The sequence below is a fragment of the Thalassophryne amazonica genome, chromosome 10 (assembly GCF_902500255.1).
Source record: "Thalassophryne amazonica chromosome 10, fThaAma1.1, whole genome shotgun sequence".
Taxonomy (NCBI): domain Eukaryota; kingdom Metazoa; phylum Chordata; class Actinopteri; order Batrachoidiformes; family Batrachoididae; genus Thalassophryne; species Thalassophryne amazonica.
In genome coordinates, this window is record NC_047112.1 from 69,917,657 (window position 1) to 69,940,993 (window position 23,337).

Sequence of the window (23,337 nt, forward strand, 5' to 3'; positions counted from 1 at the left end):
CATGCGCACGAGGGTTCAAGCATGTCTGACGTAAAAACATATGAATGAAATCCATATAGTTTTTGAAAAAAATAAAAAGGACCGTTACTTTATTGACAGCCCTCGTATATATATATGTATATATATATATATATATATATATATATATATATATATATATATATATATATATTTTAAATTAAAGTATATATATATTAAATTAAAGTATATATTGTGATGTATACAGTTTCAATCCAAAATTCTGCTGTGATATAAAGTTTAGGCCATAAGTCTTGACCCCAGCTGTGATCATATTCTACTGTACAACATGCTCAGTGTCTAAAAATGAATGTTCATTTTTAAATCAGTGTGTTTCCCTCACTTAAAGAAATTACATTTTTGTATTTTGTATCCATTACACTCCGATCAATTTATAAAGGAATTATGCTACTACATTAATGACGCATCAAGCTACTCCCAGAAAGTGTGATCTTTAGAAATTATTAGAACAAGTGCTTTTCTGATGACAACAGTCATTTAGTACAATAAAGCCTTGTCCATGTGTTCTCATGTTGACCCCCCCCCTTTCTTCTTTGTTCTACAGAAGATCTCTATACCACGCACAGACAGTCCAAATGAAGTGCAAATGTTTACTTTCTACTTGTCAAATGTGGGAAGAGATAATCCCCAAGGCAGCTTTGACTGCATCCAGCAGTATATCACCAGGTGAGAGCAGCACACAGTCTCTCACTTACTGTCTTCTACATTTCTTCTTTAGAAACACAGTCTGCAACTGGATTGTCTTAGAAAAAATGTTCAGCATTTTGCTGAACATTTGAAACCCGACCGTACTGTGTTGGAGCTCTGTGTCACTGATGCAGATGTTCCACCACCCCCTGCAGAGAAGCTTTGTTGAACACTGTTAAAACCTAGTTCGTCTTTCACTAGCAACACACAGAAGGGGAACGTTGGCTCTAAACAGTTCATATAGTCAATAAAAAGGTGTAGTAGAGAGCAAGCACCAATGCGAATGTGAACTGACATGACGTACGCCCAGAGAGTGTAAAACAAACCATTTTAGACCTAGATTATGCTTATAGTGGGGGGATTTCTCATGCACAGGCATGGAATTGTGAGAGTTTGAGGTCATTTCACATGAAATCCAACTATACGTTTCAAAGTACATTCACATTTATTTTACACACTATCAGTCCTTCATTGTGCAGAAATTATATTTTCAATGTCTGTGCATGTTTAATCTAGGTATGTACTCATAAGCCTTGTCCAGACTGCCAGTAAAATCCCATTTAAGTCCATATGTCCAATTTGAATCTGATTCCATGTTGCAAGTCTGAACAGTGAAGTTGCATGAAATCTATTTTTCCAAATCTGTTTCAAAACTAATTTGTAGTTAGTTTGAAATGTGATTTGAATCATCCTTTTATAAATCAGTTTTGTCTGAATGCTCAGATCAGATTCTGTGTTCAGCTACGTCTGACGTTTCACATCACGTTGTTTCCCACTGAACGTTACCCTAGAATTGCATAACTGCTCACAGCTGAGTGACAGCAAACACACACATACAAGCCCAAAGTAACGTGTGAAACCACCTCCAAATGCTCAGATGGGATTCCCAGTCTGTAGCGCCTTAAACACACTGCACATCTCGTCACACACATCAGATGCACAGGAGTCTCATGTTTGTGTATATACATGGCAGCTTTTCAGTCTGTCCACATCACTTGTCTTTATTCCACACGTGCGTGTTTGCATGAACACTTTTTCTCTCAACAGCACACTTGGTGTTTTATAATATATAAACTATATTAAAACATGTAAAGTCACCAGCTTTGATTATAATTATCCTGTGAGCAGATAGATACTTTATTAATCCCCAGGAGAAATTTTATCTCGTAGCTCACAGGTACATAGAACACATAACAGGCAAAAGGCAACAGCAGTCAAGCATTAAAAGTTAGAGCTAATGATGATAAAATATTCCAAATATTAAAAATGATAAAGTTAAAAATATCAATAAATAAATTGAATAATAAATAATTAAAATAGGGGGACATCAGTTCAGCAGTCATGTGGCTTTCATTACTATAGCAACCAGTGTGGATTAGGTGGCAGATGAGGACTGCAACAAGGACGTAGAAATTGAATGCGGTCACCTGCTATATATAATATGGACGTCAATCAGATGTGCAGTAAATCGGTTTGAACTGGCTCCCTGAACAAAGCCTGTGTATTAAATGTATTACTTTATTACTCTTTCTGGAAAGTAACTCATTACAATTTCCTTTTATATGCGTGAGTGTGTGTGTGTGGTAATGGATGTTGTAGGCTTTAAAAACTGTTAATTAAACACAGCTTTGGATCTATTAAATGTAAAAATGTTTGTATGGAAGAGGAAGACACACAAACCTTGTTCAAAGGTCATAGTGCCTCGCTTGGCTGGCGTTAACACGGGGCTTTGCCCTTAGTAAAGTTTTGGACAAAAATGTTTTAATGTTGGCCTGGATGGGCACAATTAATTCATACTTCCCCTCTTTTCAAAGACATTTTTATTGTTTCAAGGTTTTGATATCATCGCAGGTGTACTTGTACATTTATTTGATTAACACCCACAGTGGCCAAACGTCTCTTTCAGGTTCTGCCTGCTGATGCGGGGAGCAGGATTTTTATCAGCGCAGCACAAAGTCAGAACACCTGGAACAAAATATATTACAAAAATAGATTTGTCAGTTCCCCTGCTAAGTTATTTTCTATGAAACGGTACATGTTGTTGTGTATTGCCACCCCTTAATGCTGTAACAAACTGAATATTTAAAAAGTACAGCTTTTATGTGCATACCCCTAATGTCAAAAATGAGTCCTGTGGTGGGTTTAACATCTCAGTCTACTTTTGATCCAGGAAAAACCCTGCAGTTGTAATTGCATTACAACTGTGCTTATAGAATATCAGTTTTCTGTTTTTATTGTATCAGATTTACAGCAAAAGTCCTGCTTATAACTTATTATTTGGCAAGTGTCAAGCTTTGTATCACAGCACCTTATTTAATCTAATCATGTTGGAGCAGAAGGAATTCTTCAAGGATTGTAGAACAATAATCACATGGTTCTTTCACTGTCACATTTCTGCTGCTTTTATTCCAGGACTATTTCTGTACAAGGGTCAGAGTGAGTTCAGCTTCATCTCTGAAACGTAATCAGCCTCTATTGCCAAGCTAAACTCAAATGACAGGACTTAGTTTCCAGTGACTGCACCAGCACCATCTCATTTTCTGACAAAACCGCTTCAAAGTGTAAGCGAAGAAAAGCCAGGCAGAAAGTCAGGGCAGTATGGAGTTTGTTTGTTTGATTGATCTTGTCGTAATTCACAGCAGGATGAAACTGGGAAAACTTCTGTTCTCTACGTGTCAGTCACATATGTTGTTGGGAGAATTTAGACAATGATACATTGTGAAGGGGTCAGTTTTTACAAATATTGGGAGAGTGAAGTTGATGCTGTGTGTGAAGACATTGGTAAACTCTAAAATACTGCTTCTCCCAGTGGTCCCCAGTCTCCCCAGTTATATATGTTTTTCGTTTTTACCTGAACTCCTCACACCAGATTAGTCGTCTACCCACACCTGTCCTTGCTGTTGATTAGACAGAAGAAACAAAAGGTGATCCAGAGAATCAGGTGTGGTCAGTAGTCCCAGAGGTTAGTTTAGTCCTCAGTGGTCTGTAAAAGAATTGGTTTACTCGTGTGAAGCGCCTTGAGGCAGGGTTGTTGTGATTTGGTCCAATATAAATAAATTGTGAATTGAATTGGTTTACATGTTTGTTTCAGATGGGTCAAATTATGAGCTACAGCTTGAAAAGGAGTAGTGACTTCTTTCTCAGCTCCTCCACACTTGTCTTTTTCAAGCCTTTTGACTCTCTGGCCTTGTCCCCCCCCCCCCCGGTTCCATTTCCTCTGTTTCTTGGCAGTGAAGGGAGCATTCAACTGGATTGTTTGGGTGGAATCCAGGACAAGATTACAGTATGTGCCACAGACGACTCCTACCAGAAGGCCAGGCAAAGCATGGCCCAAGCTGAGGAGGAGACTCGCAGTAGGAGTGCTATTGTCATCAAGCCTGGGGGAAGATACGTAGGTGAGAAGTTATGATGATACACATTATGTAGCACTCAGTCAGTGTGTTATTCTTTGCTGTTGATCCTGTGATTTCAGAAGTGAAATAACTGCCAATAACTGCTTGGTGGTTGAGCCACAACAGATGGTGTTCAAGCTCAGATCCAACACTCATCACCCTGGAGCCTTCCCAAAACCTCTTATTTTTGATTCCTTGACAGGATTCCCACAGATCCATAAAAAGGCTTTAAACACAATTTGGTAAATATAAAAATAAGGACTTAATTGGTATAAATATCTTAAATCAGTCTTTCAGAAATCTTAAAAATGCCAACACATAAGAATTAGGATTTTATTGGTGTTTTTGTCTGATATTGCAATTACAGATGTTAAAATAAATGGTAATTAATACAAACAAAGAAACAATTCAGTGAAGGCTCCACTTAATGCTATGCAAAGCGAAATAGCAACACAAATAAATCTTTTGTTTGTTGCTGGAACACAGCAAAAAAAAAAAACTGGGTCGATGAAGCTCACGCCATGTCATAAGCAGGGCTCTCCGTAAACAATGGATTAATGACGCTGTACTTTCATCCTGATTTTTCAGATTCGGGGTGTTCTGTGATTCTTGGGTAATTTTGCTTATTTATCAAAATTCATCGGTTTGGAGTCACCCTGCATAATTTTTCACCTTCGCCATTGTTTTCCTGTGAAATCTGGTGACACGGTGTCATCTTGTGATGTTTCCGTGTCTCGTAGACTCGTCTGTCTAACCTCAGACCCAGACACAAGACCTCGCATAACGACAAGAAAAATTTTTTTGGTTAATTAATTTTCTACTGAGCATAATAGATGATAACAGAATGCTAAAGAGATGAAGAATGGCTGTGGTGAAAGCTAGCACAAATAAAATCATTCACGCAATGCAACATATTTTAAGACTTTTCGCTTTTAAAATAAGTTCTACATTTTCTTCTTATTAGCAGGACAAGCGGTGGCAGGCTGAGAAACGCACCCAGAGCAGGCAAATACCAACGGACTTCTTTAAAAATGCCCCCTCACCCTGCGTTTATTCACAAGCAACTTAGACGATAAGGAATTCAAGTATTTCCAAGCATCGTCTTCTAAAACAAGGGTGTCTTATGTGGATAACAGATTTCATCAGGCTGTTATCCAAATAACACAATGCCCCCAGAATTGGAAAAGGCTGTAGTTCCTTGAGTGGCCACTTCAGGTTGGCTTCAGGGACACTTTGCTGTAGAATCCTGTGTTAAAATGTCCAACTTCACATGAGAAATAAACATGTTTACAGCCTTGTACAAAAAATTGTTTGGGCCTCTAGGTAGTTTCCTTCTCCATGGCAACCCTACAGGTGTTTTTTTTTTGTTTTGTTTTGTTTGTTTTGTTTTTTTTTCTTTTTTGAGTGGCTCTTTAGTTTAAAACTCTTTAAGCCATAATGTTATGAATAATTGGGGGCATGTTTGAGAAAGAGGGAGAGGGGGGTGAAGGAGAGGGAGAGAGGAGACAAAACAAGCTAAATATTTAATGGTGCATTTTTAACACTCCAGTTTGGATTTATCTTGTATGCGTGCACGCAGGTTTCTCTGTCATTCAACATTCAACATCAGCTAAATCTGCAGAAAAATTACATCACTGGATAATTTGTTTCCAAACATTGGAAGTGTCTCAACATAGAACGGCACCGACGTGGTCCAACTACTGACTTAGAAATGTTTACATACCTTTTTCTGTCCTCACTGGTCTGACTTCTTTCGGCTCTTTAAGCTGCTATGTTCAAAAACAATGTCTTCTTACCAGCGTCGAGAGTGTTTACAGTAGTGTTCAGAATAATAGTAGTCCTATGTGACTAAAAAGATTAATCCAGGTTTTGAGTATATTTGTTATTGTTACATGGGAAACGAGGTACCAGTAGATTTTCACAAATCCAACAAGACCAAGCATTCATGATATGCACACTCTTAAGGCTATGAAATTGGGCTATTAGTAAAAAAAAAAAAAAGAGAAAAGGGGGTGTTCACAATAATAGTAGTGTGGCATTCAGTTCGTGAGTTCGTCAGTTTTGTGGAACAAACGGGTGTGAATCAGGTGTCCTTATTTAAGGATGAAGCCAGCACCTGTTGAACATGCTTTTCTCTTTGGAAGCCTGAGGAAAATGGGACGTTCAAGACATTGTTCAGAAGAACAGTGTAGTTTGATTAAAAAGTTGATTGGAGAGGGGAAAACTTATACACAGGTGCAAAAAATTATAGGCTGTTCATCTACAATGATGTCCAATGCTTTAAAATGGACAAAAAAAAAAACAGACGCGTGGAAGAAAATGGAAAACACCCATCAAAATGGATAGAAGAATAACCAGAATGGCAAAGGCTCACCCATTGATCAGCTCCAGGATGATCAAAGACAGTCTGGAGTTACCTGTAAGTGCTGAGACAGTTAGAAGACGCCTGTGTGAAGCTAATTTATTTGCAAGAATCCCCCGCAAAGTCCCTCTGTTAAATAAAAGACGTGCAGAAGAGGTTACAATTTGCCAAAGAACACATCAACTGGCCTAAAGAGAAATGGAGGAATATTTTGTGGACTGATGAGAGTAAAATTGTTCTTTTTGGGTCCAAGGGCTGCAGACAGTTTATGAGACAACCCCCAAACTCTGAATTCAAGCCACAGTTTACAGTGAAGACAGTGAAGCATGGTGGTGCAAGCATCATGATATGGGCATGTTTCTCCTACTATGGTGTTGGGCCTATATAGCGCATACCAGGTATCATGGATCAGTTTGGATATGTCAGAATACTTGAAGAGGTCATGTTGAAGTTTGATGACACGGAGATTTGAAGAAATTTGACTTTGCCACAGCAAAAATGGTAAAATAAATAGAATTTTGCATGTTTTTGGTAGTGGCCCGAGCGGTCCATCACTTGATAAATTGTACTGGCCCGAAAGTGAGCCAAATTGGGGCCGGGCCAGCGGGCAAATGGCTATGTCGAGCCCTGGTCATTTCGGAGCATCAGCAGTAATTCACCGATTATCACCTTTTTTCTGCTTAAAACTGCCTCCAGTCATCATCTGTCTTTGTCAGATATCTGAAGCTTTTCTACAACAATTATTTCCACATAAATTCAGCATTATTTCATAATAAGAGACGGAGGAAGCGATCAGAGCGCTGCAGCTACACATCTGAGTCTGACTCTCTACACCCAAACTGATCAAAGGGAATAATGTGATTATTGACCATCAGATGACAAAATAAATCCTCTTAAATCATTCTAAAGTCAGTTTTAGGCCGAAACGAGGCGATAATCTGTAAATCGCTACTGATGCTCCGAAATGACGTAGGCACTGCAGCACCTTTTGTCAAAATTGGAAATTCTGTTAACACGTAACACGAAAGCAGACTGTGTTAGTAGCATTGTGTTTGAGGACGTGTTCTGTTGATCCAAATAATTCACGTGTTCAAAGAATCGCCTCAATTGCACAGTGTTTGTGTTCACGTTGAAGACAACTATATCCAACTCTCAACTGTATCCAGCTGCTTCGCAACTAATTTCTCTGTTCTTTTCTTAATTTGTCCCCTGTGCTTCAGGGAAGAAGGTCCAAATCCGGAAACCGGCACCTGGCCTCTCAGACGTTGCCCCTTTACGAAGAACATCTCGACCCGTCATCATCTCTAGTGGCGTACTGAAAAAGGGAGGGACTCGGCACAAGCCGCTCCGAGGGCGTCTGCTACACCTGCTGGCCCTGAAGCCGTATAAGAAGCCTGAGCTTATCCTCAGGTTGCAAAAAGACGGCCTCTCTCAGTCGGACAAGGACTCCCTGGACAGCCTCCTGCAACAGGTCACGCAAACATCATCACATTCATGTACAGCATTTACTGGTATGTTAGAGTGGACTTTTCCCTGCACCGGAAAAAGTTGGGATGACTGTGACTCAACCACGGCTGTTTGTTTTATTTAGGTCGCAAACCTGAATGGGAAAGACAACACCTTCACATTGAAGGACTCTTTGTTTAAGGAGATTCAGAAGGACTGGCCTGGCTACACTGAAGGAGACCAGCAGCTTCTCAAGAGAATTCTCTCTAGGTATGTCAGAAACGAGTAATGGGTTAGTTTTAGCTGCTCCCCATCTCCTTCCCCCCCCCCAACAAAAAAAAACTGCCTTTCATTGTTATTATTATTAGACCCCTTGTACTAGAGTACATGCCTCAGTATTGGTCTGCTGTGCCCCAGTATAATCTCATGTTGCAAGTTTTAGCAAAAACCTAATTTGACAGCAGTGTATTAATTTAGATTGAATATTGAAAATGTCATTCTAATCCAAAGCGTATAAGAAACATTGTTTAACCTCAAATACAAGCTAAGCTTCTGTATGTCTGTACACCTCACGGTGCCGTGTTGCCAAGTCTGTGGTTTACCAGTGAAGTGTTGCCACAGGTTGGGCAGAACTAGTTGATTGTAATTTATTGTGCATTCACATGCTGCCTGTATGTGGTAGATGGTGAACCGGGTGTTCCAATGCTTTTGAAGTGAGGATGGAGGGGAAACTGATTACATTTTTTAACATCAAATTTCTTGCAACTTGTGACTTTTGTACACTATGAAAAATATTTCCTTACCAGTGTATGTGGTTATAGTCACAATTTCTTGACTGGGTAAATATTTTCATGTTGTGGTTTAGCAAAGCTGCCAACCGACCCGCATCGGGCAGGACAGTCCTGGTATTTACCCCCGCATGGGTGTGTGGGATGCCCATTAGTCCCCCATCTGTGTGGGTCCTCCTATGCCCCGGGACCCCCTAGTTATGCTCTGTGCCCTTGGCGCTCGCAGCCACGCATGGGCGTCCAGCATTGGAAGGTCAATGTTGACAGGTATAGTTTAGGTTGCCTAAACTCTGACCCCCTAATTTTTTGGAGTGGAGCCCAATATGTTAAGTGTCAGGATTTACACAATCATTCCACAGGCTGGTGTTGTGCTGGATCATGTGGGAGCAGGCTGAACTCCGGAATCATGTACATCGGGCAGAAAGTGGGTTATTGGAATCTTAACTTTTAGAATTCTGGTTGGGGGTGAACTGAAATGTGTTTGTGTGTGCCCAACAGAAAGAAAAATTGTGCCTAATTGGAAGGAGATGCTGAACAGCTCAGCAGTGAATCAGAGCCTATCCCTCAGACACACGCACACACTACTGTAGTTCGGGGTGATTACCATTTATTCACAAACCATATAGAAATTGAATTTCTACACCAGATAGGGTGAAAGCCTAAGGCCTAGTTCAAAAATAATGAAGCCAAAGTGGACATAACCATCAGAATTTAATAGTGGCCTTTTTTGTGAAATGTTATCATTTTAGGTATGGTTATATATCATCCATCCATTTTCTTCCACTTATCCTAGGTCGGGTCGCGGGGGCAGCAGCTCAAGCAAAGCCACCCAGACCTCTCGATCCACACAACCTCCCCCAGCTCCTCCGGGGGAACCCCGAGGTGTTCCCAAGCCAGCTGAGAGACATAGTCCCTCCAGCGTGATATGGGTCTTCCCCGGGGCCTCCTCCCGATGGGATGTGCCCGGAACACCTCTCCAGCGAGGCGTCCAGGGGGCATCCGGAAAAGATGCCCGAGCCACCTCAGCTGGCTCCTTTCGACATGGAGGAGCAGCGGCTCCTCCATGAGGTGCCAGCTGAGGTGTCGATGATGTGGTGAGAGCCATGGTTATATATCAGTTTCAATATTTCTATTGGTCTCGGTTCAGTTATTGCTAGAAATTATCAGTGCATATATACTATAATGTGCTAGAGCATAACGCTTGTGACAACAGTTGAGGTATCTTCTTTAGTCTGCAAGAAGCCTGAAACAAAGAAATTCTGGTCCATTAGTTCCTGGTATTATTGAACAAGTAATATAATTCTATTGAAGCAGAGTAGGAGATATAGCTAAGGTTTTGACACAAATAAATCAAGGATTTATTCTCAGCGTTATGCTTGCGACAGTTTTACCTTGCTTTAGAAACATGTTTTTTCTAGGAAATGACATTACCTTTACAAAAATGTATTACTGTGTGTTAGTATGAAGCACAAACAAACTGACAAAATACAAGGTATTTCTTTAACATTCAACTTTAAATGATAATGCTAAATATCATGTCACACAAAATTGATGAAAAAAAGTGATACTTTTGGGGTAAATTTCGTGCATATCTCTGGAACCGTGTGGAATTTTCCATGAAATTTTCAGTACCTGTCAGACTATAGGCAACACAGATAAATCTGGATGGCGCTAAATAAAATAATGGCTTGTTCATGACGAATGCAATGCAAATCAGCAGTTAGGCTTCATTATTTTTTGAACTAGGCCCTGAGTTACGCAAGGACGAGGTGAGATGACTGATCTGCGTGAAGCCACTAACAGGAGCCCTGAAAGATGATTTTATTAGAAAAATACTGTTCTGAAAGCAATTTTACCATATTTGTTTAATGCACTAACATTTTGAATACAAGGTTTTAAAGTCTCCAAAACTTGGGACTAATTAATTAATCACAGGAACACGTGACGTGTGTTAAATTGAGTAAGATGGTGGCAGCCGTTGCTTCACATGAGCACAAAGTGATTTTATTTACTCTGGTTTTGTGGTGGGAGTGAGCCCAAAGAATGATGACATTTTCAGCACTGTAGTAAATACTATTTCTTCAGGAAGTAGCATGTCTGGAATAGAAATGTTTCCTTTTTAGTATCAGTAAATACTACTGCTTTTTTTTTCCCCCCCACATGTGGTAAAAAGCTGTACTACATTCTCTGGAATTGAAATGCCAGGTTCCCCCCCCCCCCCCCCCCCCCCCACCATATACAAACAGGTACCTCAGGGAGATGAAAGTTGGCTTCCCAACATAGACCAGGGTTGGATTCCCAGTCAGCCACCTGCCCCCTCCCCATCGCCCTTCATCTGATCAGCTTCATAAATTCCCAGTGTTAATATATGTCTCACAATTCTATCTAAGAGGTGGGGATGGCTGATGCTGTTCAGCACAGAATCGTCATGTCAAACCCTTCCTCTATATGTGCTTAACAGTCAGAACCAGATAATCACAATATAGGACGGACCGGGGCTCACCCGCAGGTCGGCACGGACCCGGTTACAGCCCTGAAGCCTATCCCTTTCATTGTATTCACGTCAACGATCCCAAATTTGGACTTAACTGTTATATATTTGAGAACATATACTGGGAGTTAATTTGATCACTGTAAAAACTCAAAAGTTGTATTATAGGCCTATATCACTGTTGAATTTGTTGGTGACAGATGCACTATGATGAATTTGTTTAATTAAGCACAGGCACTGTATATATGCACGTCCGCTCGCCCGGCCGCGTGTATATTTATGTATTACTTGTTACAATTTTTGTTGGATTATTGGGAGGTCAACAACCCTGGAGGTTACGGCCTAAAATGACTACGACGACTACGACTGTCTGTCCTTGGATACAGGACTTAGGATTCTTTTGGTGTCCTCAAACATTAAATAATAGCATGGATTTGCAGCATTAACAAATACTTCTTTTTGAGGTAGTAGTAGTAGTAGTAGTAGTAGTACTAATTGGTGTTGTGGCATCTTTGGGAAGGCTTCTGTGTACGCCACTGATTCCATTAGTGTTTTTTCTGTTTGTTGGCAGCATCAGCTGCTGGCCTTCTTCCCAGTGGAAAATTTTGGTTCCTCAGGATGTGGGCCACTATGGAAAAGCAGGCTCCCAGCTAGCTATATATAGATTCAGCAGCCGTGCTTAGTTTGTTTAGTCGGTGGACTTGAGACTGTATTTGTAAACTGCAGAGTACTCTGGTTAACCTGCTACTGCTGTGATTAAGTGACCAGAAAAAAACAGACACACCTGTGAAATGTCATGCAGTACAATAAGCACTGCCTTCATTGAAGTGCTGCTTTTGTGTTGTTCCGAGGTTGCAGTGTGGTGCTTTTGTTACAGCTGCCTGATGTTGTCAGGAAACCTGGCGGAAGTAATCATTTAATTAAGAAGAATGTGTTAAGTTCTTTGTGGTGATCCAGACCAAGGATTAGGTGTGTGTGTGGGGGGGGGGGGTGGGGGGGGATTTGTTCAAAACATTACCATAATACACAATCAGATTAATTGATGTTTGATCTGTTTTGAGAACCAGATCTGGTGGATATGAATATGTTAATCACTTGTGTAGTACTTTGATGAACTCTTGCTGTTCTAATACACAGGTACTTATTAACTGAATACAATAATAATTCTCTTACTGTACTTTAAGCAATCATGAGTTTCTCAGCTGACCAGTAACTGGTAACCTCCCACCTGACACCGCGTGTCCGTGCCAGGTTTTCCTAAATTTTGACTTGAGTCACACAGTCAGTCATGTAAGAGGAGCACCACTGCAAAGAACATGACGCAAACGGTGCTCAGAACATGTTGAATCCACGAGTGAGGTGGCTGGTCCAGGGTTTGGCCCGTAACAATCTGCCTCCTGCCTGCCTGATGATGCACACGTGTGGTGCGTACATGCACTCCACACCTAGTCATTGGGAGGGTGGGTTATAACAAGACAGTGTGTCCAGCTGCCCCCTGTTGACAGTTTATATCTGTTTATTCCTGGCTTTGGTCGTATTCAGTTCTTAAGTTACTAAAAACTAACTTCAGCTAAAATAATGGAAGGATAAGAAACGGGAGGAAACAAGACAGTTTGACTCTAATATTGCAGGATGGTTTCAGTTCTTTCCATCCTGGCACTTTGGAACTCCTATAGCACCTGAAGTTTCTGTGTAGGCTCTCAGTTGTCCAGGTGGTTTCCATAGTAGAGAAGCGTGAATCTTCGGACTGGACTGGGTGCTTGACGTGAGGACATTTCGCTTCAAATCACAGAAGCTTCCTCAGCTAAAATTCTTGCTCTGGTAGTCTTACTTCTGTCTTGACTCTTGTAGAGAAGAATAAACCAGAAGCCAACAAAGCTGGAGTTTTTTTAACCTAACCAGACCCCACCTACCGAGAGGCTGACTGCTATAGGCTAGTGACTAAATAATAGCTCTAATTAGCACCTATTGTGCTCTAGTTAGCACTCTAATGACAGGACGGAAGCCTCCCCTGATGGCTCCCTTGACGACTCTCTCCTGATGATGTGAATGACTCATTACCATGAACAAAAGACTGAAACTGCTTTGACCTGAGTACCACATCGTAAACAAGGGACAAAGCGTGTCTGAGACCCGCTCCGCGATTAAGGCTGGGTTTCAACTGTTTTACAAAGAATGCTCCTTGACACCTCTCTCAAACCATTTCTTCTCTCTGGCTCAGATTTTAACTTCCTTGTACTCAAACGTGTGGTTAGTGTCTTTCAGGTGGCGATGAACTGCAGACTGAGGTCCAACTGGCGACCTCTCTGCGGTGCTGGTATAGCCTCTTGTGTAAAAGTTGCTTCGTCTCACCTATGTAGTGTTCATTACAGTTTTCCTGACATCTGATATGATACACTACATTGCTCTGTTTGTAACTAGGGATCCTGTCCTTAGGGTGAACTAATTTCTGTCTCAAGGTGTTGACTGGTTTAAAGTAAACTGGGATTTTGTGCTGTCTGAAGATCCTCTGTAGTTTTTCCCCCTACTCCTGCTAAATAAGGGAGAGACACTCCTCTTCTTCTTGTCCTCCGTCTCCTGTCTATCTGGTCTCTTTGTTTTCTGGGACATCTGCACTTTGTCCAGGGGAGGTTTACAGAAAAACCCACTCACACTGACCAATATCTGCTCTTTGTCTCAAACCACCCCCTTGAACACAAAGCTCGGGGTGATCAGGACTCAACACAGAGCCCTACAGGTGCCCACAACTGCAGAGGGAAGGCTAAAGAGCAACAACTTGTACGGAAAGCCCTCACAGTATGTGGGTACCCACGTTGGTTCCCTGGACAAAGTGCAGAAGGCCCAGAAAACAGAGACCAGATAGACAGGAGACAGAGACAAGAAGTGTGTCTTCCCTTATTTAGCAGGAGTAGGGGAAAAACTACAGAGGATCTTCAGACAGCACAAAGTCCCAGTTTACTTTAAACCAGTCAACACCTTGAGACAGAAATTAGTTTCACCCTAAGGACAGGATCCCTAGTTACAAACAGAGCAATGTAGGTGTATCATATCAGATGTCAGGAAAACTGTAATGAACACTACATAGGTGAGACGAAGCAACTTTTACACAAGAGGCTATACCAGCACCGCAGAGAGGTCACCAGGGACCTCAGACTGCAGTTCATCTCCACCTGAAAGACACTAACCACACGTTGAGTACAAGGAAGTTAAAATCTTAGCCAGAGAGAAGAAATGGTGGAGCGGGTCTCAGACACGCTTTGTCCCCTGTTTACAATGTGGTACTCAGGTCAAAGCAGTTTCAGTCTTTTGTTCAAGGTAATGAGTCATTCACGTCATCAGGAGAGAGTCATCAGGGGAGGCTTCCGTCCTGTCATTAGGAGAGTGCTAACTAGAGCACAATAGGTGCTAATTAGAGCTATTGTTCAGTCACTAGTCTATAGCAGTCAGCCTTTCGGTAGGTGGGGTCTGGTTAGGTTAAAAAAAACTCCAGCTTTTGTTGGCTTCTGGTTTATTCTTCTCTACAAGAGTCAAGACAGAAGTCAGACTACCAGAGCAAGAATTTTAGCTGAGGAAGCTTCTGTGATTTGAAGCGAAACGTCCTCACGTCAAGCAACCCAGTCCAGTCGAAGATTCAAGCTCTCTACTAGCACCTGAAGTGTTGCTTCCGCTCAGTGTGTTTGAGAAAACACCCTCAGTAACCTGTTGTGCCGACTGTTGTAACATTGAACTCTGTCAGGTATTTGCCTTGTCATAGCCATCCACTCTGCTGCTTCACAAAGAGTTATGTTTTTGATGTATTCATTTGTTGGGGAGTTGGGATTCACGTGGTTGAAGTTGTTTCAGTCTTTTACACCACTGTGTGTGTGTCTGTGTCTGTTCTGTCATTTCTGTAATTGATGCAATGTGCTGAGGATGTTGAGGTGTCTGTTCAGATTTGCAGCACTAATTGTAAGAAAGAAGTATGAAGTAGTCGATCTGGTGCTAACTAGCAACTATAGACTGTATACGGTTGCACCGTTGCTGTCAGTTTGTTCTCCTTTAACAGTTGTTGACTAAATTAGCAGGTTTTTTGTTTTGTTTTTGTTTTTTTGCTCTGCTGCTGATGTTGTGGGAAATACTCAGTACACCGACATCAGTTTTATGAGGATTTCCATTTTGTGGCACATGTGAATGCTGTTTTCTTTCTTTCAGGAAACTAACCCAGAACACCTCGACTCCACCACCAGAGAGCCCCCCCAAAGAACAGGCCGACAGCTCCCCATCTCAGGTCAGCTCTGTTTCTTTCTGTTTCAGGCTTCCAGTAACTTAATTTCCTTTACAGCTCTGTGGCCATATCTCAGAGCATCTTATGGAAGTCATGACTTTCAAGTAAGATACTGTGCAGTAAAATATTAGTCATGCATGTTTCTGTTGGTTTGATTTCACATGGCAGTATTTCTAAGCAGAGAAAAACATTCACATAAGGTTTATTCACAAGTGCTGTTGTGTACTGGGGTCGGGTTGGCCAGTTCCATCATCATTCATTGATGGCTGGCTGATGGTTGCCACGCCCCCACCCGTCACACGCATCTAAAATATACTCAACAAAATAAACGCAACACTTTGGTTTTGCTCCCATTTTGTATGAGATGAACTCAAAGATCTAAAACTTTTCCACATACACAATATCACCATTTCCCTCAAATATTGTTCACAAACCAGTCTAAATCTGTGATAGTGAGCACTTCTCCTTTGCTGAGATAATCCATCCCACCTCACAGGTGTGCCATATCAGATGCTGATTAGACACCATGATTAATGCACAGGTGTGCCTTAGACTGTCCACAATAAAAGGCCACTCTGAAAGGTGCAGTTTTGTTTTATTGGGGGGGATATCAGTCAGTATCTGGTGTGACCACCATTTGCCTCATGCAGTGCAACACATCTCCTTCGCATAGAGTTGATCAGGTTGTCAATTGCGGCCTGTGCAATGGTGGTCCACTCCTCTTCAATGGCTGTGCGAAGTTGCGACGACAAACTGGAGTCAGGTCAAGACCCTGATGAGGACGACGAGCATGCAGATGAGCTTCCCAGAGATGGTTTCTGACAGTTTGTGCAGAATTCTTTGGTTATGCAACCGATTGTTCCAGCAGCTGTCCGAGTGGCTGGTCTCAGACGATCTTGGAGGTGAACATGCTGGATGTGGAGATCCTGGGTGGTGTGTTTACACGTGGTCTGCGGTTGTGAGGCTGGTTGGATGTACTGCCAAATTCTCTGAAATGCCTTTGGAGATGGCTCATGGTAGAGAAATGAACATTCAATACACGAGCAACAGCTCTGGTTGACATTCCTGCTGTCAGCATGCCAATTGCACGCTCCCCTCAAATCTTGCGACATCTGTGGCATTGTGCTGTGTGATAAAACTGCACCTTTCAGAGTGGCCTTTTATTGTGGGCAGTCTAAGGCACACCTGTGCACTAATCATGGTGTCTAATCAGCATCTTGGTATGGCCACCTGTGAGGTGGGATGGATTATCTCAGCAAAGGAGAAGTGCTCACTATCACAGATTTAGACTTGTTTGTGAACAATATTTGAGGGAAATGGTGATATTGTGTGTATGGAAAAAGTTTTAGATCTTTGAGTTCATCTCATACAAAATGGAGCAAAACCAAAAGTGTTGCGTTTATATTTTGTTGAGTGTATGTTGTCCCTCCTATAGCATAAAAAATGTGTTCACGGCACACATTTCCCCAGAGATCAGTTTGAGTTACGATGAGTATGTACTTTAAGGAGGGTCTGCCAGAGAGCAAAAAATTTAGGATGGAGCAAGTATTTGTGCAACCCTGGAACTGCTTCGGGGCAGGGGGTCTGAGTGAGCTTCAGCTGAGTGTCTTGAGGGGAGATAGTCTATAATCTTCAAATACACCTTGCAGGGAAGATACTGTGTTGCTCAGCTAAGGGCAGCCCAGTTCAGGCTCTACAGCAGTACTCTTTGTCCAGTCTTCACACAAGCAAGGAAAATGTTAATCGGAGATAAGAGTTTGGCTACCTGGAGTTATGCGGTAATGCTTCACTGTTGCATTAGGTGGTCAAGAGCAGAGTGTGGGCTGAGCTGAAGCGGTGCTATGACTTGAAGCTCCAGCTTCAGGGGTGGGGCCTACGTTTCTTGACTTCTGCCTAATGGTGTGCCTCAGGAAGACTCGGCTACTCCGTGCATGACCAGGCAAGAGCTGCTTGGGAAATCAGGCAAAGCATGCTCTTATTTGGCCCATTACAGTAAATCAGTAATGGTAAATAAATGAATAGTAAATGGGAACTAATTTATTTAATTTGTGTTGCTACTTTAAAAAGTAATGGCTCCATGGAAAAACAAGGCAGTGGAAACATGACCCGGCCTGGAGGAAGCCTGGGGCCCAGATATTTCTTGTGACGCCTTGAATGTTTAACATTATCCATTATGAACGATAGACATTCGATCCGTGAGAAAATTCTTTAAAACATTTTTTTTCTCGCTGTTACTTGACATCTTGGGGCTGAGGTTGGCGAGGTGGAGCTATGATGTCATCATTTCAGAGAAGTTGCTTGTCCATATGAAAACACAAAGCTTGTTTTTCGATTGATCCACTCTGGGAGCCGTTGTCAAAAAGTAGCAGTTTCGGCCTCCAAAAACCGCGTTTTCACGTGGATGAAACGCTGATATGAAACTTTTGCGGTTGTGCCTAAACTAATCTGTGTGGACGCGGCCTTTGTCTTGTTTCAGAAACTAAGAGTTCTGATGCAAACACACAGTCAGTGGGTTAGGTTTGAGCATGGGCGGAGCTAAACAGGGCATGGTTCTAATCTAATCTCTGCTGTTATGTAAAGAGGACATGTAACCGCAAAGCCCGTTCAGAATATGTACGAAGTGTCTCTGCATGATTTGGGGTTTTTTTGTGTGCGTTTCCAGTGAATTCTGTCCTCTGACCTGCGCAGTTTTTCTTGTTTATCTCGACGATTGTCTCTTGCTTATTGCTATTAAAACAGCTTTTTTGTTGTTGTTTTTCCTTTTCCAGAAACGACCTGCTGCTGAGTTCATTGATCCTCTTGTCAGTAAAAAACCCAGGATATCCCACCTAATGAGCAAAGTTGCCGCAGGCACTGTTAATGGGAAGCTGATCTCCTCCATCGGCAAGGAGGCGGGTGGAACGCAGGCCGCGGTTACGGGCTCTGTGTCTGACAGTGGAACCACGTCCGGCTCCCAGCAGCTCCCTTTGTTGGACATCCCTCGTCCTTTTGATGCACTGTCAGATGTCAGCAATGACTCCAGCCACAACGGTCGTGACTGTGACTCTCAGGAAGCAGCTGTGTCCAAGAGGCTCAGCCAGCCGTCCTCCGTGGCCTTGGGGTCAGCAGTGCTCACTGCTTCCAACACGGGCCCATCCTCGCCTGGATGCTCAAGCCTATGTGGCCTTCCGGACAACAGTACTTCTTCCTTGCATATCAAGTCAAGAAAGAAGTCAAAAAAACATAAAGACAAGGGAAAGACCAAGATAAGGAGGTAGCAAGAGAAAAAAAAGCAAGAGCAGGAAGTCCGTGACAGGCCTGAGCCTCATCAAATTTGTGAACTTGGCTCCACTCCGGCAAACCTTAAAAGCAGCAGTGTTCCAGAAAAAAGCACAGGTGAGAGTTGATGCCCCCCCCCAGATGTGGAAGCAGTGTCACAGCTTTTACTATATCAGGCTAAAATGAGTTGTAAATGGGTGTGAAAGTTCGTATGTGGCTCAGCAGCAGTTGTTCATCGCCGTGGATTAAACAGACTCCTGCTGTTATGAAGGTGTCCTAACCTCCTGCAAACAGAGGCAGCTATAGAAATTTAAATACGCACACAGCTACTGCTGATCATTCCTTCTTTTTCTCCCTGGTAGTGCCTTTCCACGTGCACCACAACACATTTAAAACAAAGCATACGAGTATCTGTATATTCAGTTTAATCCTGGGGCACGTGTGTGTTTCAGACCAAAATGGATTGTGCAACAGTCCAGTGTTCCATCGCCAACACCTCAGGTGTCAGACTATTTAATGTGAGTAGTCAGTAGAATGTCGGGTCTCCACGGTTCATGTCTGTGTTGCTGCCAACATTCGACTTAAGAGACTTTTACTTAAAAAAAAAATAAATAAATAAATCACTGTTTCAAAGTTGTTTCTGTAACATTTTGCCCTTTTTTCCGTTGTAGGAAGTACACGGCGATCAGCTCTCAGGAGCAGCGTCAGAGATATAAAAACGACTTCAACGCGGAGTACACGGAGTATCGGTGTTTGCACGCTCAGATCGAGGGCGTGACCTGGCAGTTCACTGTGCTCGACAATGAGCTCAAACAGCTGAAACAAGGCACCGACAAATATAAGGTGGATTTGATGAATTAGACACAAATGACTGCAGCTGTTTTTAAGATAAAAAATATCAAGTATTACCATTGTTTATTTTGCTTGTCTTTTTCACAGACTATCCACAATCAGATCATTAAAGAGTATCATCAAATTAAAAAGGTAATTGTTTTTTCCACTATAAGCAATCTATTTATTTCTATACTGTGTAAATGTTTTAGGCAACATTTGAAGCTAACATTACTGAATCGGTTTGGAGAAACTAGCAAGAGTTAGCTAGTTGTTAATGCAACTGGGGGGCAGGGGAGCAGCGTAAGCAAACTAAATAATCACATCGAGGATCATGTCTCCTATGTGCTTTCTGGTTAACAATACCTGAAATTTTGCATCTTCTTAAGGAAGCCATGAAGTTCCATAACTGGTGCTGGAACAGTCAATATTCTGCTGTATTTCTCCAGTTACGGCCACAGATGCTTCCAGCTCATTACGTCCGCCAAGAACGTAATAAAATCATTGCGTTTATTGATTTGTCTGTTAGCAGGATTATGTCAAAACTACAGCACGGATTTTGACAAAACTTTCATCACAGATAGATATTGCGGCATTGTAGACTCCATTACATTTTGGAGGGGATCCAGATCCAGACTGGCGAACATCAGAATCTGTTTGCTCTTGTTCAGAGTTGTGACAGGTGTCTTGGTAGCTTCAGTCACTTGTCTGCTTTTTGCACAATCGCTCAGTTTTTTGAGAACTTCCTTCTCCAGACACATTTACCACACTGTTTATTTCTTCATGATTGGTGTAAATGAAGCCCAGGACCTATTCAGCGTTCATGTATCCATCCCCTGCTACATTTCTGTAATGTGGAGTTGATCAGGAAAGGTATCTGGCATAAAATTTGTGCCAAATCAAGATGCAGATCCACCTTGGCTCTGCTGTGCAACTCTGAGTGCAAAACAAGGGAGCAGCTGAAGAGACTAACTTCTACTTGCGCTGTTTGTCCAGTTACTATGGCCTGTGACAGTGGAAGAGCCAGCCCTAAAAATGGATGTAATTCCTAGTTAATGTGATGTTTTTGTTAAATTTCCTGCAATAAAGCAACTTGATTTCATTTCAACTCTTACAAAAATTGTCACCACCAACTGCTTTGGACCTGAATGTCAATAGATAAGTTTCTTATATGAAACGGAAACAAAATTCTCATAATTCTGGGGTGCCTGAAGCATTTGCACAGAATTATGTATTCTATATGTAGTTTACACTCACTGGCCACTTTATTAGGTACATCTGTTAGTGCTTGTAGACACAAAGGCTAATCAGCTAATCACATGGCAGCAAGTTGATGTATTTAGGCATCTAGACATGGTGAAGATGACATTCAAACGGAGCGTCGGAATGACGAAGAAAGAGGATTTAAGTGACTTTGAACGTGGCGTGGCTGTTGGTGCCAGGCAGGCTGGTCTGAGTATTTCAGAAACTGGGATTTGCACACAACCATCTCAAAATTGGTGCAACTTTAATTTTTGACCCCTCTACAAACTGAAATTGACCTTTTGTCATCCTTTTTGCTGTTTTACCCCCATAACTCCAGAACATTCAGTCACAGATGGTCCATCTCCACCTTTTTGGATTTGTTATGATCAGACAAATATATGATATGCATTTCAGTATGATTGGAACACTTTTAAATTTTGACCCCTGTAGGTCATTAGAGGTCAGCTCCAGGATGCCGCCACATCTCAAAATAACATTAGTTAACTTAGAATCTGTGTGCCAAAATTCATGCTTTAGTTACAAAAATGCACAATCGTTTTGCCTCTCTGCTGCACGAAGCAGAGAATGGACAGACTGTGTGACGTCATGGCAATATGAACTAACTTGTGAGATCTGTTTCCAACACCTTGTTGAATCTATGCCACAAAGAATAAAGGCACTTCTGAAGGAAAAAGCAGTCCAACCTAGTACAAGCAAAGTGTACTTAATGAAGTGGCCAATGAATGTATATTGAGTGGCTTTTCTGTTGATGTGTGTGTGTGTCTGTCTTGCAGGATAATCCAAACTACACCAAAGACAAGAACCGCTGTGAATATCTACACAACAAACTGGCACATATAAAAAGACTTATTGCTGAATTTGATCAACAGCACCTTTGAAAATAGTGAGACGTTTGCTGTTTATCGCTAGAAATCAAGATCTGCAGCTGAACAAATTCTCTGCACATCTTTGTTTGTGCTATTTAAAAAGAAAAAAAAAATCAATTCTCAGTTGCCAAGATGGGAGTACACTTTGGGTTGGGGCCAGAAGCTCTAATGAGGACTAATCAGGACACCCGATGTCCCTCTTTCTCTCCGTTTTCTTATTTGTGATGAGACGATGTGCGGCAGGTTGCCCGTGTTTTCTAAACAGTCGGTCTTGCCTGCAGCATGCAGAGGTCTGAATGAGTCAACATGCACTTTCTTAGATCTGTGAAAGATGAGAAGAGCTGGAATCTGAAGATTGGATGGCAAAATGCAACTAATTTTTGTTTTGAGTGAAGATGAGAAGAGCTGAGTAAGAGTCGTTAGATGAAGAAATGAATAGTGATTATCTGAATTTAGTTCCCTGTTTTTTTGTCCTTCTGAGATCTGTTTGTTTTAAATTTGCTCCTCTGTCAGTAGTAAACTGCATTAATTCCCCCCCCCCTTTTTCTTTTTGAAAGTCATTTTGTTATACAGAAGCTGCCTCGGCTAATTATCTCACGTTTAGAGCTCTTTTCTCTTTGAGATGCATTTTGCTGTTGATGAAATTAAAACTAAGTGCAGACTGATACGGGCCGATGTGACGCCACCCCCCGCGTCGTGCTACTGTCTTTGAGCGGATAGGTAGGATGCGTCCTGCCGTAAAACAACTTAACTCTTATTTTTCAGCTCCCATTTAGCTGGTGCAGCAGCGATCCAGCCGCTCTGTGTTGTGTTTTAGGTGCCTGGTTCTTCAGCATCACCCTTTAATTGTAACGTTGTCTGTCACTAGAACTTCAGATGCTTATAAATTTTGAGTTAAACCAGAGATCTAATCTCAGTCGTTACTGTTGGTTATGTTTAAAATGTTACCGTGTCTATAAAAACACAGAATTATAGGTTGTTTTTTTTTTCCCTGCTCTGTGGTCCATCAGTGGGGCTGATACAAAGCAGCTGATATGATCATGTTTTCAGTGTGCAGCTGCTGCAGAATGCGTACATGGAGCGTTTGTCTTGCAGTCAGTTGTACATTTTCCACTGTGGTGGCAGTTATGCACAAGAATGACATGAAAATTATTTTCTGCTATGAAGATGCACTAGAGATGCTGTTTGCCCAAAATGAACCTGATGAGTGAGAAAGTTGAGTTTCTTCAGTGAAGATCTCTTGATGTGAAATCCCCCCCCCAGCTCTTCCCAAAATCATCTTGCTGTTAACTGCTTTAGATGAACCTTTGTCCATCAGACTGCTTCATGAAGGTGTTTCGGTGTACAATCTTTGTACTTCTACTTGGGGAGTGGAAAAAAAAACAGCCCAAGGACACAGATATGACAAAGGCCGAGTCTGACTGAATTGTTAATCAGTTAAACGCGCTCCTTAAACCAAAGTGGAAAGTGACACAGACTGATAAACCAGAAGTTGTCGGAGAGACTGTTTTTCTAATTTGTTTAATATTCAACATTTGTCTCCTGTTAATTACAGTGAAAAGTAGTTTTTGTTGCCTCAGATCCGTTTGTGTGAGATCAGGTTTCTGATCTCATCTTACTCGATACAATCACTATGTGACACTGGGA

General features: G+C 41.8%; 1 protein-coding gene across 1 annotated transcript in view; it reads left to right on the forward strand.

Moving 5' to 3' along the window:
- The window catches only part of LOC117518945 (RNA polymerase II elongation factor ELL-like), a 72,697-nt gene extending 50,305 nt beyond the window's left edge, over nucleotides 1-22,392 (forward strand). Inside the window, 11 exon segments of the mRNA XM_034180221.1 lie at nucleotides 584-705; nucleotides 3,958-4,121; nucleotides 7,701-7,951; nucleotides 8,072-8,196; nucleotides 15,397-15,472; nucleotides 18,238-18,844; nucleotides 19,180-19,200; nucleotides 19,203-19,245; nucleotides 19,399-19,570; nucleotides 19,667-19,711; nucleotides 21,598-22,392. Coding sequence (XP_034036112.1) covers nucleotides 584-705; nucleotides 3,958-4,121; nucleotides 7,701-7,951; nucleotides 8,072-8,196; nucleotides 15,397-15,472; nucleotides 18,238-18,844; nucleotides 19,180-19,200; nucleotides 19,203-19,245; nucleotides 19,399-19,570; nucleotides 19,667-19,711; nucleotides 21,598-21,702 — 1,731 coding nt within the window. The 3' untranslated portion in view covers nucleotides 21,703-22,392.
- The last annotated feature ends 945 nt before the right edge of the window (nucleotides 22,393-23,337 follow it).